Raw genomic sequence first — 18,722 nt, 5'->3', positions numbered from 1 at the left:
CCCATTACAGTTCACCCATTTCAAATGTGCACATAAAGCTGAAAGCATGCACCACATTCCAAACTTTGCTTGAAAGTTCTCCTGAATGAACAGGCTCTTTCTTGTGAGTATTGGCCCTTCCTCCATGGAGCCATTCATCTATACAAAGCATTTTGTGCAACAGGAATGCTCCTTCCCAAAGCATTCTCAGCCAGCTTCTCTTCTATCCTCTCCGCAGCTCCCGCTAAAAAGATCCATGAACCACACTGTCCATCACAAATCCCACTCTTCTCAGCTCTTTCCAGAACCTTCTCTCAATTTCACCATCCTGTTTGGCTGACACAACATTCCTAAGTTGAACATCATGGCCTCTTATCTTTAGCTGAAACCAAACATTCTACTAGCAGGACACATTGCTTTTGCAGAAGCTGTTAAAATTAAATATCTACAGCATAACAGTAGGGCATTACACAGCACTTGGAGAAACATAGCCTTATTAGGAATGGTCAACATGGCCTTGTGAGGGGCAGATCATGTCTCAGGAGCCTGAATGAATTATTTGAGGAAGTGACAAAACATATTGATGAAGGTCGAGTGGTGGATGTGGTGTACATGAATTTTAGTAAGGCTTTTGATAAGGTTCCCAACTGAAGGCTCATCCAGTCAGTCATGAGGCATGGTATCCATGGAAACTTGGGAGCATAGATTTGGAACTGGCTAGCTCACAAAAGTCGAGGGTGCTACAGAGTGCATTCTGTCTTTAGGTTGGTGAGTGGTGCTGTTCTGCAGGGATCTCTTCTGGGACCCCTGCTCTTTATGACTTTTACAGCTGACACGGACGAGGAAGTGGAGGGATGGGTTAGTAAATTTGTAGATGACATGAAGGTTAGCAATGTTGTGAATAGTGTAGAATGTTGTTGTAGGTTACAATGGGATATAGACAGGATGCTGAATTGGGCTGAGAAGTGGCAAATTCAATTCAATCAGGAAAAGAGTTAAGTGTTACACTTTGGAAGGTCAAACTTTAAGGTAGAGTACAAGGTTAAAAGGCAAGATTCTTTGCAGTGTGGAGGAACAGAAAGACATTGGTGTCCACAGCCATAGATCACTCAAAGTTGTCGCGCAAGTTGGTAGGGTGGTTAACAAGGCTTTTGTATGTTGGCCTCTGTGTGGGTGATTGAGTTCAGGAGCTGTGAGGTAATGTTGCAGCTCTCTAAAACCCTAGTAAGACCAGACTTGGAATACTTGGTGTTTAGTTCCCGTTGCCTCATTATAGGAAGGATATGGAAGTTTTAGAGAGGGTGCCGAGGAGATGTACCAGGATGCTAACTGGATTGGAAAAGCATGTCTTCAGGAGATAGGCTTAGCAACCTAGGGCTTTTCACTTTGGAGAGAAGGATGATGAGAGGTGACTGGATAGTGGTCTATAATACAATATGAGGCATTGATCAAGCTGAGAGCCAATGACTTTTTCCCAGGGTGGAAATGGCTACTACAAGAGGGCACAATTTTAAGGTGATTGAAGGGAAGTATGGGGGTGGATGTCAGAAGTAAGTATTTTTACATAGGGAGTGTGGTGCATGGAACACACTGCCAGAGTTGGTGATAGAGGCAGATACATTAGGGACATTTCAGAGATTCTTAGATATACATATGGATGATAGAAAAAATAGTGGTCTATGTGTGAGGGAAGGATTAGATTGATCTTAGGGTAGGTTTAAAGGTCAACGCAACATTGTGGGCCAAAGGGTCTGTATTGTGCTCAAATGTTCTATGCTCTATGATCCTGTTCAGTACCTGAAGCAACACACAAAACACTGGAAGAACTCAGCGTGCGAGGCAGTATCTATGGAGGAAAATGGTACATGATGATCTAGATTGAATCTGCAGTTTGCCTCTTCATCGGTATCTGCAGTCTCTTGTGTCTCTGTTCTACCCCTGACCAATGAGAGTCTGATACAGCAGAGTGGAAGAAGATTTACTTTGTGTTTAACCAGAGCTGTAACACTGTAATTAATGTATAAGTTCCATTCCCTTGGATTAGCATAAATTAGTTAAACATAATTCCTCCAGTAATGTAAAATTAATAAAAACTAAAAAAAGCATTACATTCCTATTTGGTTAATCACACAATGGCTTTATTTTCAGTTAAACTATTCAGTACAGCTGAACTACAATGCAACAACCACAATATTTAATATTGAACAAAGAAAGGCACTTCACAGATTAAAAAAAAAGAAATGGTAGCAACAAAAAATAATGATGCATTTTCTCCACATAATGACAAGAGGGTGAGGACTGAGTGATGGAACTGATTTCCAAAGGGAAAGACAAGTTTCACCAGGAGTATGTAATCAGGCCACTTAAAATTGTAAACAGAGCCTAGAAATAATTTACAACTAAGAGAATAAATGTGCTTGTACAGTATGGGTCCAACCCATAGTCCAAGATCTCCAGACAAGATTGGTTTGGATTCCTGGGAGAATGTTAGTACATGGGCTACAGTGATGAACTACTTGGAACCTGGGGATAGGCAGGACAATAGATGGTGGATCCAATATTGAACTGTTGGAGGTTCCTTGTCATCCAGGACCAATCTAGAGACCAGCCTGTTAGGATCTGTTTATACAACTCATGGTATGGACGTTAATGGGGCTGACCGTTAGATAGTCTAGACACTGCAAAACTGGGAAGAGTGCTAAGATAGTGCCAACATTACCCAAAACAAGCTCAGATAGATTTTGTTGACACAAGCAATGGATTACACTGCTCACAAAGTAAATCATGTAACAAAATTAGCTTACTCATGTTTTCTAAATGTTTCATGTGGAGATAAAATAACCCTAGCTTTGTAGTCAACTTCAGCATTTTAACTGACATTCACACCAAAAATGCAGCATTAAACCCTGCACTCATGTCCATACACCTCCCAGACCTTGCTGGATATGGCCTGTCAATGATGATAAATACACACGCTAAAGTCTCAAACTAGGGGAAGGGGAGGAGAGAAAATTCAGCTGTAATTAATTTTGCCAAATATTTAAATCCAGATCTTGAAATGAAGACAAGATAAAAATAATCTGTAGCAACACAGACAAAATACTGGAGGAACTCAGCAGGCCAGGAAAAGACTGACCATCCAGACTACCAGTACTACATAGCTTGCAGTGAATGGCACATACGTATGTGAAATCCTGACATTGTGCCCTTATGGTTTGTAGGTAAGTAATGTTTAATTCCTCCATCTTCCTCTTGTCAGGACCTGGTGAAGGGTCTTAGCCTGAAACGTTCACTGTCTACTCATTTCCATAGATGCTGCCTTGCCTGCTGAGTTCCTCCAGCATTTTGTCTGTATCACTTTCGACTTCCAGCATCTGCAGACCTTCACGTGTTTGTGAAGAATAATCTGTGGAGATTCTAATTGTTGAAAAGTTGACGGACACTTTCTGGATGCACACAAAACAAATGATGAGACGAGAGCTCACTGAACGGTGGGGAGAAACATCAAATAATAAGTCAATGCAGGATGATGCAGAATTGACCATCCAGACTACCAGTTCTACATAGCTTGCAGTGAATGGCACATACTTCTGCCGAATCCTGACATTGTGCACTTATGATTTGTAGGTAACTAATGTTTACTTCCTCCATCTTCCTCTTGTCACATACACACAGAGAAATACTTCTTCAAACCAGGAAAAGTATAATCACGTGCTATTTATGAATATATCAGCCTAAAATCTTTCCTCAGAGAGTAACAAAGAATAACAAACTACAGCTTGTGCGCATGTCTAAGGAAATTAGTCAAACCTATTCTTCAATCCAGCAACTCCGAGGTTCAGTTGAAGAGTCAAGGATATTGGCTGCTCCTGCTTCATATCAGTACAAGGTTTAACTGATTAGAAGCGGGGATACTCTGCTTTCTGAGCAGGCTGCTGACAAAGTCTTGATCACTGTATCTCTGGGCTTGCTGCGTATGTGATGCCCTGAGAAAGAAGACTGAAGACCTAATACCTAAAACACTGCAAAATGACAGTGACAGGAAGAGCAACTGACACCCATGTTGGTCTACATATACTGACGATAGTTTGTTTAATGGTAGTAATTGAATTGTGATGGGTCACCTTCATGTACGGTAGACGGTGATATTACTTCACTTCACTTCTGTAGCCAGACACAGTGTGTGTTTCCATGGAAGCAATGGAACCTGGTCCTTCTTTGTTCCTCGGTTAAGGGTTTGCAGCAGCTTCCAATGAAGTGGTTGTACATTGCAATAGTTTCTTCAAAGATACAGCAGCTCAGTCGTACAGCTGGTAGACTTCAGGGAGCTGCGCTTGGTCCTGAATTCTTGTGCTCTCTGTTTGGAGTTTGCACGTTTTCTCTGTGACCATGTGAGTTTGTTACAGGTGCTCGAATTTCCTCCCACATTTCAAAGCTGCGAAGGTTTGTGTGTTAATTGACCAGTGTAAATTCTCCATATAATGTAGGTATGTGGCAAAGTTTTCGATGACTTGGTGGGAATGTAGATAGAATAAAGGGGGCTAGTGCTTGGATTTTGAGCATCTGCAGATTTTCTCTTGTTTGTGATAAAGTAGGTTAGGGTAGGATTAATGTAAAATGACTGGTTGATGGTTGCCATAGAGTCAATGGGCTGAAGGAATGATTTACATGCTGTATGGCTTGATAGATACAAGAAGGAACTTCTATCAGGTTCTTACAAATCCATGAGGCAAGTTTTTCAAGAGTGCCTTGTGAAAATTGTCTGAATTGATTCTTTGTGCAGTCCTAACTCCCTTCCCATTGTTAGCGTGTCCAGCAGTTATTTTGAGCTTGCATTATAGCCACCTGTCTGTGCATCTGATTGGATCTGTTTCAGCAACACTGCTTCACAAGTCACATTGCAAAACCACTGAATCTTCTTCTCGTTCTTTGCACCTTCCCATTCCGTCTGGTAAATGCTTAGAGCAAGCAGCCCTGTGTCAAATGCTCTTGCAAAGTCAAGACAACAAGTGGTGATGTATCCATTCAAGTTAGCTGGCACACAAGGACACAAGGAGCAGGAATAGGTCACCAGGCCACTCAAACCTGCCCCACCATTCGCTATAGCCATGGCTGATCTGGCCCAGGCCTCAGCTCCTTTCTGGGTCAATTCCTTATTTCACCCTGAATTTACTGATTTTTCATGATTGGCAGAAATGTATTTTCTGTGGCCGCTCCAGCATTTTCCAGAAATTTCTGACCAAAAATTATTTTTGGAGGAGTCTCATTTAATTTCAAGCAGATTCAATTTACGCCAGTCTCACAACAACCATTCCTCTAACAGATTTGGAAGTAAGCTGACAATTGTGGAATTCCTATTTAAAGAAATCCAGCTCACTTTTCATTAGATTAATATTGGCAAAATTCATCTTATGGAGCCGAGCAGATCCAAATATAGATGCGCCAATTGATTTTATTATCGTTATGTTTAAATGAAATGATTCAAAACTGTGACACAGTGCTTTAATGAATACTAGGTATGCATGTTGGATGTGTTGGTGGAAGGAAAGGAAGGTGAAAATGAGAAAAGATTGGAGGTAAAAGCACACATACCATCTTGCTACAGAGTTCATCAATATCAAAATACTATAAAGTCAAAATTATTTGAAACTAACAGGAATGGAATTTGTAGTTCCTATAAAAATTGGACACCAAGTTGAAAATCTTTTCCCTCATTTCTACAAAATAACCTGTTTGCTTCAAATCACACTGGACTCCAATGGCCCAGGAAGCAATGGTCCAGTGAAATTTGGAGAAATATTTGATCATAATGTTTCATGCTGTTAAACTCAGAGATCTGCTCTGTTATCTTTAATGGAGGAATCAATAGCAAAGAGATAATTTCACTATTTCCAACTGAAAGAAGACTGCACACATTTACCCAATCACCTCCGCAATCTAATGAGAATTAATATCTCTAGAATCTATTAAGTAAATAAAGAAATTCCAATGATAGAAAGCCTGATGATATGTTTGCTGTAATAATGTGTCACATTTCAAGGATTGATCATACGTGCTGGCAAGGGTGAACTGCCATTAAAAATGTCAACACTGCAGCTCTTACTCCAAGAAGGCCTCCCCTTTTCATGTGGTACTGGACAGATTAGAAACTTTCAATTGTTCTAACCCAGCTCATATGAACAGGAACAAGCTAACTCTTTCAGATGAGGTTTGATTGAAGCTTTCAATGTACTGAATGGGTCTGGCAGCGAGTGTGGAAACACATTGTTTGAGTGTGGAGTCCCTATCAAGAGATCAACTTCATTGAAGGAGGAGGGAAGTCATGAAACTTTTTTATGCAGAAAACATTTCAGAGTATGGAATATATTGACCTAGGGAGAGTCTGAAAAAGGAACGAGCAATAATAAGGGGTTACGTGAAGAGACAGGTATGCAGTGAGTTACTTCTGCATGGTCTTGACAGAGATAATAGAACTACAGAGGACCAAGTGGACAGTTCCTATGATGTTAACAGCTAAGGCTCAACAGTGAAGTCTTTATCCAATAGAATAAAACACAACTTTGATACATGTTGTGCTGTCAGGCATAGGACCACGGTACACAGGTTTCCCCTTAGTAGTACCTTCTAAGGGAGAAGGGTCTAAGAGTTGGCTTTACCAGATCCTGTGAATCTTTGATGATGTCAGTATAGGCACTCTCAACCCTGATGTCAGTAAATAAGTGATAAGTGCATGCCAAAGAAATGTTGTAATATTTTAATTACTAACTAGCACAAGCGTAACACAAATGGAAAAGCCACAATGGTATAGCATGAGAGGCAGGGTTTAAGCACGCTTTCAGGCAGTCTAGGGGACTCTGTACTCTACACAATATGTTGGAGCCACATTTATCTGATTGAAGTCTGCACAATGCTATCATCAGGACAATGCAATTCAAATTCCCGGCAATCTTGTTTCCCAGCTTGAAGAATTTATACACTGCAGACAGACAGTTGTTTATACACAGGCACATTCATACTCATGGGCACCCTTGTACTACAAGCATTAATTCACTCAATCATTCACCCCTCTCTGCTTGAACAGAAGGACATGTAAGAGTTGTGTGCGTCTGCTCTCGCCTCCCTTCCTTCCACACACGCATTCTTCTTCAGTAAATTATGTGTTGATCAGATTTCAACTGTCCTAGCTTTTTGGACTTTGACTCCCTCAAAATGAACAAAGCAACACTAAGACATCTTGGCTGACTCTCCAATGGGTGGCCCCGTCTTTACAATGCGTTAACTTGTGGTGGATTAACTAGCACCATCCTTCCGATGTCTTCGGACTTGTGTTCTCCTTCCACACATCAGCTAGTAGATCCTAAAATGAGAAAAAATATCTCACTGTGAATGACGGCAATGACTCTCACTTCAAGAATCTCCCTATCTCCCTAACATCTTTCAAGGAGAAGCAATAGCATTAGATGCAAGGATCACCAGACCAATGCACTATGAATGAAAAGTTTAGAAAAGGAAAAGTAGAGTGAATTGATAATGAACACTTTGTGAATTATGAGTTACATCTCCACAAGATCAGGGGTGAATGAAAAGAGTGTGGAGGATAATGAGAAAGAATTAGTATGAATTACAGACAATATGACTAGTTTTGTGTTTAAATCCAATGTAGGTTAAGAGTACCTACAACTATAGCAAAAAGGGGAAAGTACACCACAAAATTGATACAGAAAATATATGAAGGACACTGATGAGAAGAGAAAGGTCAGAGGTTAGAGGCAAGAAAGGAAACAACTTTCAGTGTATATGTGCTATATTGTGTTTTACCCAAGGTTGTATGAGAGAATCATTTGAGAGTCTTCAAAGCACTCCATGGCAGAAAAGAGTGTTTTTTGTGGATACAACATAGACACAAAGGGGATTACTTACACTCAACAGGGTGACACAGTAGTACAAGTAGCAGAGCTGTTGCATTAAAGCAACACAAATTTAAACCTAACTTCCAGTGCTGTCGGTGTAAAGTTTGCATATTCTCCTATTTCCCAGTGTGCTAGGTTTTTCCTACGTGTCAAACATATTGGCAAGTTCATTGCTCACTGCAAACTGACTCTGGTAAAATGGTAGAACATGGCTGGAATTGATGGAATGTGGGGAATATGACTAGTTGATGGTTGCCATGGATTTCGTTTCCTTGCCATTTGATTCCATGATGATATGACACTATAACAAGTAATAAGTATCCAAACATCGATGAAGAAATCAAAATAACCTCAAATGATTGAGGGGTGTTGGTTGTATATCTGAAGGGAAAGTGGTGCTGAAACTGTGGAGCAGGATGAAAGGCAATGTGGCAGTGGTGGAAATCCTGCTGGCACACAGTTCCATGGCAACTGCTCTTATTGCAATATCCCACACACTGAGGACTGAGGGAAAGTCCCAGGGGTCCTGGTGGTGGAAGGTGTGGAAGAAACAGGAGTGCCACTGGAGGCCTGGTAAGGTCAGGACCGAAGTGCATGGTTATCAAAGAATTGCAATGGCATTGTGTGTGGCGGGGCAGACATCAGGACTTCCAAATCGGGGACATTAGAGAGGCAGGTAATTGACAGGACAGGGTCAATGCTTGGGCCCGTCAGGGTGGTTGTGGTGGTGATAGCTGAGGGTGGGGTGGGAAAGTGATGAGATTGTTAAGCAATGGGAAGGGTTAGTTCAAAGGAAATAAAGGATTTATCACAAAGGGATCACATTCCAGCAACATACAATAAAAGCACCGTTGTCTCACAAGGCTGTTCCCAGGACAAGATGGACCAGCTAGCTGGAAACATTTTGAAGGGAGTGTTGCACAGGGCACTTAACGTGCAGATGATGCAGGATTTGTGTCAAGTGTGTAGATGTCACTCATGCTCGTAATCGTTTGGACATATTTCTTGAGTGAAGCTCCAAAACCTGGGCCTCTGTACCTCCTTCTGCAACTGGATCCTCAACTTCCTCATCAGAAACCACTGCCTATGCGGTTCGTATATAACATCTCCACCTCTCTAATAATCAATGCCAGCACAGTTTAGGGATGTGTGTTTAGCCTACTTCTGTATTCTCTCTACACTCATGACTGTGAAGCACAGCTCAAATGCCATCCATAAGTTTGCCAACTATTGTTGCAGAATTTCAGATGGTGTCATGTCGAGAAGGCATGCAGGAGCCAGATAGGTCTTACTGGCTGCATCATCTAGTATGGGGGACCACAGCACAAGATCGAAATAAGCTGCAGAAAGTTGTAATCTCAGGCAGCTCTACCATGGGTGCTAGCCTTTGCGGCATCCAGGACATCTTCAAGGAGCGATGCCTTAAAAAGGTGGCATCCATCATTAAGGACCCCCATCACCCAGGACATGCCCTCTTCTCATTGCCATCATCAGGAAGGAGGTACAGGAGCCCGAAAGCACACACTCAGTGATTCAGGAACAGCTTCTTCCCCTCTGACATCCAATTGCTGAATGGACGTTGAAACCATCATTACCTCCTCACTGCTTCTTTATCTCTCTCTTTTTGCACTGTTTATTGAATTGTCCAGATTACAATCAAGACCTAATGATAACTTGTTTCCTAGACTTAACAAACTATGTGACAGGACACTGGAGCAGGGATCCAATCACAGACCCAGTACTGTGCACACAGTGATACTAATCGAGTAACAAATCCCGAGGTGCCAACCGAATCAGTGTCAAAGTTTAGGCAGAGATCAAAGCATCCAAAGAAATCCAAAAGCCAGAGGCAGGAAACAGGCAGAGTTGATATTCAGATGGACAGAGTACAGATACAAATGCTGGAAAAGCTCAGGAAAATTCACTGGTACAATCTGGCAACAAACAGCTGAAAACACAGGACTGAAATACACTGAGCAATAAACAGAGGCAGATGATAGGTGGAGCACAATGAGACACGGGTGGCAGCAGTACGGGTAATAATGAGAGACAGATGAGAGACAGAGTTCTCAGTAATACAGGGGCTGGAGTAGAGCAGGAGCGGGGACAGGAGCACATGGCAATACAAAACCACAGACTGACAGCTAGGGAGAAACACACAAAAAGACAAGAGTTTGACTGGAGGTACTGACAATATGAAAGGAACAAATGGCCAAAAAATTCTGGGTGAGATTTTTCAGACAGTAGCACAGATAGAGGAAAGAGTGATCTTACATATATTAGATTGTCCAGTTTTATAATTATTCAGATCATATTGGAAAATTATACATATACACAAAATAACATGTATATATTGATATAAAATTATACACATGAAAGTAGACCGACGTTAAACTTACATACAATATCTCATTTGTTTTTTGTAACTTATGATAATTTTTTTAATCTTTTAATTTTTTTACAACAAAATACATGTGGCTTTATAATGCAGAGTATAAAACGAGTGTGCATTATAAGTGATGCAACACACACTCAAAGGTGATGTACATAAGTGCACTACATCTGATAGAACACGCATGTCCATCATACTCACACTCTGATGCACAAATATAAACACATCAAAGGGAAGATGAATTCCAAAGGGCATACTTACCAGTAATTAGTTAATGTCTGAATAACCTTCTGTTTCCTGGAGAAGAGTAAAATGTTACTTTAGTAACAACTAGACAGATAATGGGTGGTGCAGCATAGTGGTTAGCGTGAAGTTATTACAGCTTGGGGCATTCTGTGCTTCAGGGTTGAATTCTGGCACCGTTCTATGGGGAGCCTCTATTCATCCTTCACGTAGAATACGTGTGTTTCCCTCAGGTGCTCCAATTTCCTCCCACAGTCCAAAGATATACTGGCTAGGTTAATTGGTCCGGGATTAGGTTAGCTTGATATCCTTATCTGAGTCTGTAAAAGAACTTTGTTTCAAGTCCGATTTGTCACATGACTGTGATTTTGGCTCTGTCTTACCAGGTTTCTGAATAAAAATCCAAGCAGAAGTAAATGTTTTGCTTTGCATTTGTGTAGTCTTAATATGTGTCTTTTCTGTACAATCAGCTTCTCTGCCACATAGGCAAAACCTAACCAAGCAGAAATCACAATCGATCATGAGTTTTTCAGAAGATTTTATTGTACTGATCAAGACATGGTGAGATTCACCATGCCATGCCTCGACATGCAAATCTGATTGTGCAGAAAGACTAAACCTCATATTCCCTCACTAACAAATACCCAACACAACAAAATAAGAGAAGAGTAAGCCCTCCCATTCAATATCATTGTGGCTGATCTTCCCCAGGCTCAACTCCTCTTCTGTGCCAGTTCTCCATAACCCTCAATTTCTTGATGTTTCAAATATATTGTACATCTACCTCAAATACATGAGATGATCTGGCCTTTACAAAACTCGGGTGGAGAATGCCAGAGATTCATTGCTTTCTCTGCATTTTCTTTGTGCCTCTGTTTTGCATTAACAGCCTCTTATCTTGTAACTACAACATACAACAGGTACAGTTCTTAAAGCTATTCATTATTCAATACCAAGTAGCTTCCACTGAACTGAATGCATGGGCAATTTAACTCCTCCCTTTCCAATATGTGAGCTGCTGTGCTGTGAGTGTGAATACTCACTGGGTGTTCTGTGTATTAGAGGCTCACAAACTTCTTTGTAGCAGGTATCCTGGTGAACTTTATAAATTCTCCTATACCTTAAAAACAGAAGTGAAATGTTAGAACTTCTGAAGCTCCCATGGAGATTGTATGACAATCAAAAACCTCAACTGTGATCCAAAAGAACACACGCAACAGTAGAAATAAATTGCATAATCTCCTTGGGATCCTGATGCAGGGTCTCAACACAAATAGTCAACCATCTCTTTATTCCACAGATGTTGCCTAACCTGTTGAGTTCCTCTAGCAATTCTTCCCTGCTTCAAATTCCAGCATTTGCCATATCTTGTGCTTACCCTTAGTTTGCACCATTATTGAATAATAAGAATATATTTCAAGTCAACCAATCAGGTTCCCTTAGAGATGAAATATTTATCAATCTTAGCCCTGAATCAACTCAGTGAAGGAACATTCATAGCCCTCTGAAAACTTAAAACTTCTACATAAGTAAATTTCTCCTCATTTCATTTCTAATTGACTAGTCCCTTATCTAGCAGAAGGAGAAGTGTAATGACTCTTACACTTCTAAACTCCAGTAAGTTTGGGTTAGTCTGTCTCAGTCCTTTATCATAGAAAGATCTCAACACTGAAATCAGTCCAGTGAATCTACACCCTTCTGACTCCATCACAAATAAGTTTCCACCAAGGTCAATACTACCTTGGCCACAGTTCCCTGCTTTTATGCTTCAGTTATTTTGCAGTAAAGTAGTCCCATCTCCCAGATGATTTAGAACATTTTGGCTTCTTTCATTCTCCCCACAAATTACATATCAAAAGACTTACCACATTTATACTTCCCATCTTCCACCTTCTTTCTCAGTCACTTACCTAGAACATATCCTTTGCTGATTAGTTCTGAACTCCTCAAGGCTCACTGCTCTATCCAGTTCTTAGAAACTTAGATACACCACATTTTTCTCTTCATAGAGCTACCAAGCACAGAAACTGGCCCGTTTGTCCATGCCAACCATGAAGTATTGATTCCATCTTACCAGCATTTGGCCCACAGCATTTTATACTTTGGAGAGTCGATTATTTGTCAATTGTTTCTTAAATGTTGTGAAACTACTTAACCTCATCATATTCTTAAGTGGTGCATTTCGAATTGCAACCAGCCTCTGGGTTAAAAAAAATCCTTCATCCTCTTTACATCCCATCTAAAACTATGCATTCTTGTTTTGGACATCTTTGCTATGGGGAGAAGTTCTCGCTGCCCACCCTATATATTCTTCACAATCTTGCAGGTCCCCCCACACATCGCCCAACCCACCTCTCTACAGGTCCTCTGCTCCAAGGAAAACAAACCCAGTCTAGCTGGTCTCTCCTTATAATGGAATTGTTCCATCCTATTTAAATGATTAATTTAAGTGTTGAAGATCTGAGGGTCCAGTATTGTTCCTGGTGGTACCCCACTGGTAAGACTGTCAGTCTAAAAATGCCCCATTTATTCCTAAACTCTGAGTTTTATCCTTAAACTCAATATTCAGTTTTGCTAATATGTTACTTCTAATCCTTATTTTGTACAGTAACCTCTTACTTCATCAAATAACTTCTGAAAAACTGTAACAATACAACTTCCACTGTTCCACTCTTATCTGGCCTATTGCATACAGTATATCCTCACAAAAGTTCAATCAAGCTGCACCAATGCCTCTCCATCAGTCTTTCCAAAGTTCCATTAAGCTACAACAATGCCTCTCCATCAGTCTTTCCACATCCTTTTGCTTTCATCCTCTGATTTCCCTTCCATCTAGTTTGTTTTGATTAGAAAAACCTTCAATACCATATCTAAATTATTCAGTACATTGATAGAAATGGCAGATGCATGGATAAGAAAGGTTAGCAGGCATACGGGACCAACTCAGACATTGCGGTCGTCAGAGACAACCCCCGAGGGGCCTGATTTCATGCTGTATAACCCTGAGAAGAACTTTCTGTATGTGCATTGAGGCCTTTGCAATTCTGCACTCTGTCACCAGACAGAAATATGAGCGTGGACAGTAAAAAATTTACTGACACTATTTGCATTAAGCATTCAATTTCTTAAATGAGCCTCAGGATTATTCAAACCTTCCATTGTAGCTTTAATCCATAAACACATGGATCCACAAAACGATAACCTTAAGTAAGCTGAAACTTACGTAAATTGGAAAACACTGTCCTCCCACACTGGAATAGATTTTGTTTCAGAGTATAGGCGTGTGCAAGGGTGTGGCAGTTTCTTGCACACTGAAAGGAAAATCAAAGATTTACCAACATATCACAGTATTAAAAGCATTCTATTTCAGTTTACACTCACCCCAGACCCAAAGGTCCATCCCACTTTTCACATTACCCTGAATACATTATTATCATAAAAACCTGAAGGACTTCACATTACCGAAGGTCCATGACAGCCAAAGATTAATCCCAGCTTTTAGAAATCGAGCTCTCAGTTACGAGTCTACCTGTTACAAAACATGTGCTCGCAAGTTTCCAGTTGGTACCAGTTAGATCTTATCCTCAGACAAAGTACACATAGAATTGAATGGATTTTAGCCTTTTCTTACACAATTCACAGTTTTTCCCCTTGAATCCCTTTTCACAGTCGCACATATACGAGTTTATTCCCTTCACGCAGGTACCTCCATTTTTACAGGGGTTGGAGGAACATTCCTCAAGTTCATCTGTAAATAGAGAAGTCATAGCTCTAGGTGAAAAAACAGAGACTGCCAATTCTATGCTAACACTTCATATCCTACTCCTAGGTAACAAATCCCCTGTCTCCCATGCATAGTCCATCCATTCTTAGGTATCAACTCCACACTGCCTATCCCACTACCAGATCCACTCTCACATGCACAGAATGTCCCATTTCCAGATACCAGACCCACGCTCACCCCCCACACAGCCCACTCACTCCCAGATACCACACTAACCCACTCATAGACTGTCGCATCCAGATACCAGACCCCACCCTCACGCTTCCTATCCCATTTCCCGATACCAGCCTTCCCCCCACCCTCACCTTCACACAGCCTATCCCACCCAGATACAAGCCCCGACCTCATCCTGACAAAAGCTGTCCCTCTGCCAGATACCAGCCCTCCTTCATCTATGTGCTTTCTCTTCCTAAATGTTTCAGACATTCATGATGTAGTAAATGCAAACTCACTGAATTCCTTCCAATCCTCTATGTTCTTATCCAAAGGTTCTTAGAAAATTCTATTGACCTTTGTGAAAGTTCTCAGAAATCTTTACAACCAATCATTGGTGATCAGGCCTTCACATCTCTGCGCATTGAGTCTAGTCTGACATGGGTCAATATGATGAATTGAACACACACAAAGTTGTCTAACACATAGCTAGCAAATATCAGCCTGGTTATCTTCCCCTTCAAGAGGAATTTGAAATTGTATTGTGCATTGAATATTTAAGTAATATTTGAGTAATCTTGTCTATTTATATATATATTGCTTGATTAAGTATTCTTGTTCATTTAAATAATTATTTATGGGTTATATGTATAAATATGTGAATTGCGTATGTCACACATTATTATGTGATATGCGTGCACCTAGCTTAAAGACAGAATTACAGCCGTATTTTCAGACTCCCCTATCTTCATAATGTTTTGAAGTTCCAAAACACAGCATAGGTGACGAGGTATATTTAGAATGAGCCAGAGATGGCTACCGACCTGCGTAAGTGCAGCAGGGAGTTCGAACGAACAAAAAAATGCAGTGAGGAATGGTAAAACAAAGCAGCATGTGTTCTTCGAAAGGGAAGATACGATCAAGTTTTTAAAAAAAGGCAGTAAATGGAAGAATTCAGGGTTCATAAACGATGTTAGTAATCGTTAAAAAAAAATCAGAGATGGCTGGCTACATCAGGAAGATTGACAAGCATGATTACACTACAGGTAAATGGGTCATGTATACTGAGCTATTGGAATAGTATTTTGAAGAAAATGAAATAACCAATCAGAAGGGCCTGCCAATTTTGAAAAATGTATTGGGTTTAAAGGCATACAGTTTGCTTCAAAGTTTGACAGCTCCAAGTAAACCATAAGAACTGAGTTTTGCTACTATTGTAAAAGTAATGCAGGAACACTTAGAATTGAAGCCACTGTTGACCGCAGAATGCTTCGGGTTTCATTAATGGAATCAAAAAGAAGGGGAGTCCATTTCAGTGTACGTGACTGAATTAAAGAGATTGTCTGAGCATTGTCAGTTTGGTAATGGGTTTAAAGATGCATTAAGAGATTATATAGTTTGTGGAATCTTAAAAGAAAGCATTGAAAATGACTCCTAACTGAAAAGCAGCTTACATTTATAACAGCAGTGGATATATCTGTTTCAATGGAAACCGCAGGCAGGGACGCAATTGAGTTGCAGTCAGGAATGTAAGTGACTGTAACCAAAATTGTAACATCCAAACAGAAGCCAGCCTGGCTGAACAAATTGTGTTACTTTTGTGACAGGGGTTCATATACACCAGACCAAAGCAGGGTTAAAGGCAAAACTTGTAGGAAATGCAACAAAGTAGGACTCATACAAAGTGCATGTCAGGAAAACAAAAATAAATGGACATCTCAGGGAAGAGTAAATGTTAAAATTTCAAGTTACAGTTTCAAAAATACCGATCTGCCTGCTGTTGATGAAATATCTGATAATAATGAGAGCAACAGAGGACTGTGCAGCCTGAGGATTTACCGTGTGATAATGATTAATTCACAAGCAATATGGCTTATGCCAGAAGTGAATGGCATATTAATTTAAATACAGTTGGACACTGGTTCAGCTGTTTCTGTCATTCCACAAGTGAGTTTGAATTACATTTTAAGGATACCAAACTGAAACCTCCATATATCCAACTAAGAACTTATACTGGAGAAGAGAAACTTCCTGTGGGAATAACATCAGTAACAGTGAAATACAAGAACCAACAAGCCACATTGAGCTTGTATGGCATAAAAACAGAAGGATCAGCATTGTGGGGATGTGACTGACTGAGGCAACTACAACTTGATGGGAGATCCATCCACAATCTGCATGCAATATCCCCTCCAATGAAGCCATCTAAAAGTGAATTAAAAGCAAGATATTGGATGAGACCACAACTGCCTCCGTGCCAAACACCATGAACCGTTGCTCAACAGAGGACAAACAAGTGCCCCAACCTCTGTGCCCCTTGTTGGAAAGCACATTGGACCAAGGAAGGACCACGCTGCTAAGAGGAGTTGTGAAAGTTAAAAACAGTGGTCCGACTACAGCACCTTTCATAGGCCATGTGTCTGAGAAAGCTTCTGAGATGTTAATCAGGCAGTTACTTGTGAAATGTGGCTTGGTTTTAAGATCGAAGATAGTTCAACAAGCTTCAGGAAGGTTACAAGAATCTGGCTTTTGTGAGAGTATAAAGTACCAGGGTCTACTCTCTGTGCAGTAAGGTTATTGTATGAACTTCAAGTGGGCAACAAAAAGCTGCTTGTAAAAGCACAGTAGATGCAAAGACCAAAACCCAACTGGTTAGATGGAAGGCCGAAAAGGAAGGAGTCAATGGAGATATGAAAGCAGAGGATTGATCAGATGATGTTGGGGATGCAGAAGCAAAAGATCAAATTGTAAAGGGAACAAATGAAGGAATAATAAGAGAATACTCCGGTGAAATAAATGCACCTCCCAAGATCAAGATGCAAACTAGAAGATGGAAAAAGAAGGAAGAGACTGAGAGAAGGAAACTGAGAAAGCAAAAGAAAGGGATCGAAGTAGATCCAGAGGGAGAAAAGGAGAAAAGGTATCCCAAGCTGTCAGAACCACTTCCTTCAGACTTAGGGTCAACTCCTACAAGCCCCACGGACAAGACCCCAGAACCTGAGACTGTTTTCACAGTCACAAGTCTCACCTGCCAAGCAGAGTGATTCCCCTTGTCAGGAAGGATGTTATCCCACAAGAATAGGAAAGCCTTCACAGCTATGAAATCTTTCAGCTTGAATGGGACAATTTAAAATTTATATGTCTGCATATAATAGTTGTATTATATAGTATAATGTGTTATATATATTCTGTATACTCTAGTTGAGATGCATTCTCTATTGAGTTGGAGCTTAGAGCTAAGCACGGAAGAGTGCTGTGTATTGAATGTTTGAGTAATCTTGTACACTGTATATATTGGTTGATCAAGTATTCTTCAGTTATATAATTAATAATGGGTTTTATATATATATACACTTACGTACATACATACACACACATGAATTGCATACATCATCACACTACTATGTTATACTGCTCGTCTCGCTTAAAGAAGTTACACCCGTATTTCACACTCCTTTTCTTCTTTTGAATTAATTTAATGTTTACAAGTTACAAAGCATAACAGTTTGACTCTCCCAATGCTCTGTCAACTTAAAGCCCAACAACTATATCTGGGATTTTCCTGGAAACTACCTACTTTAGGTACTTTATAAGATGACTCTCTGACTACCTTAATGTTTCTATTGTCCTTATTAAATTGCTATCCCATCTTCTGATCAACCCACAGGTTAAGAGATAAGCAGGGGTACACAACAAATTCCTACCAAGCTCACTTTTTGTCTCAGGCTTAGCATTGGTCTCAGGCTCCTGGATCTCAAAGGGCAGACTGATTCGGTTTGTAGATTCCTCCAAGTTTTCCAGTTGGATTGGAGGCTCTGGAGCTGTTCAGGAAAACAACTGAATGAGATAAGAATAAAGATAAAAGACGGTGCCCAATCCAAAATCTCCTCAGATCGATCTGTTTGTTCTTCTCTTCTTACCATTCTCAATTATCTTTCTTTCTGTTTATGTCTTTGTGAAGCGCTTTGCTTCTGCATGCCAATTACATACAATTCATTTTATCTTTAAGGATCAAAGCCAGAAATATTAAAATGAATAAAACACGTAAGTTGATTATGTTCTGGTACCTACATGCTCGGTGTGTGATTGGCTTGGGCTGCAGATTTACAAACGTGGCACTGATTCTCCCTCTTCCATCCTGCATTTCTGAGTATCTGAAAAGCCAATTCAGCATGACTTAAATTTGTATTTTTATTGACTTCCAGATCCCTCGGTGAGGTGCTTACAGCGCGCTATTCCCATGTGCACCCCAGTCAGCACA

At 40.4% G+C, this 18,722-nt stretch overlaps 1 protein-coding gene across 3 annotated transcripts in view; it reads right to left on the bottom strand.

Annotated features, from left to right (window-relative positions):
- Positions 1-2,107: 2,107 nt before the first annotated feature.
- The window catches only part of sned1 (sushi, nidogen and EGF-like domains 1), a 154,330-nt gene continuing 137,715 nt past the window's right edge, over positions 2,108-18,722 (bottom strand). For 2 of the 3 annotated variants that reach the window (XM_063046137.1, XM_063046139.1), the window contains 7 exons: positions 18,533-18,615; positions 18,166-18,282; positions 14,156-14,272; positions 13,748-13,835; positions 11,568-11,644; positions 10,543-10,578; positions 2,108-7,336 (listed from right to left, as the gene is read on the bottom strand). In XM_063046137.1, the coding sequence (XP_062902207.1) occupies positions 10,553-10,578; positions 11,568-11,644; positions 13,748-13,835; positions 14,156-14,272; positions 18,166-18,282; positions 18,533-18,615 (508 nt within the window). In that variant the 3' untranslated portion in view covers positions 2,108-7,336; positions 10,543-10,552. The remainder of the gene's footprint in view (positions 7,337-10,542; positions 10,579-11,567; positions 11,645-13,747; positions 13,836-14,155; positions 14,273-18,165; positions 18,283-18,532; positions 18,616-18,722) is intronic. The other variant, XM_063046138.1, reaches the window with a different exon arrangement.

This window comes from Mobula hypostoma, chromosome 4 (assembly GCF_963921235.1).
Source record: "Mobula hypostoma chromosome 4, sMobHyp1.1, whole genome shotgun sequence".
Taxonomy (NCBI): domain Eukaryota; kingdom Metazoa; phylum Chordata; class Chondrichthyes; order Myliobatiformes; family Myliobatidae; genus Mobula; species Mobula hypostoma.
Note: the sequence above shows the minus strand (reverse complement) of the source record. Positions and strands in the feature narration are given on the sequence as shown.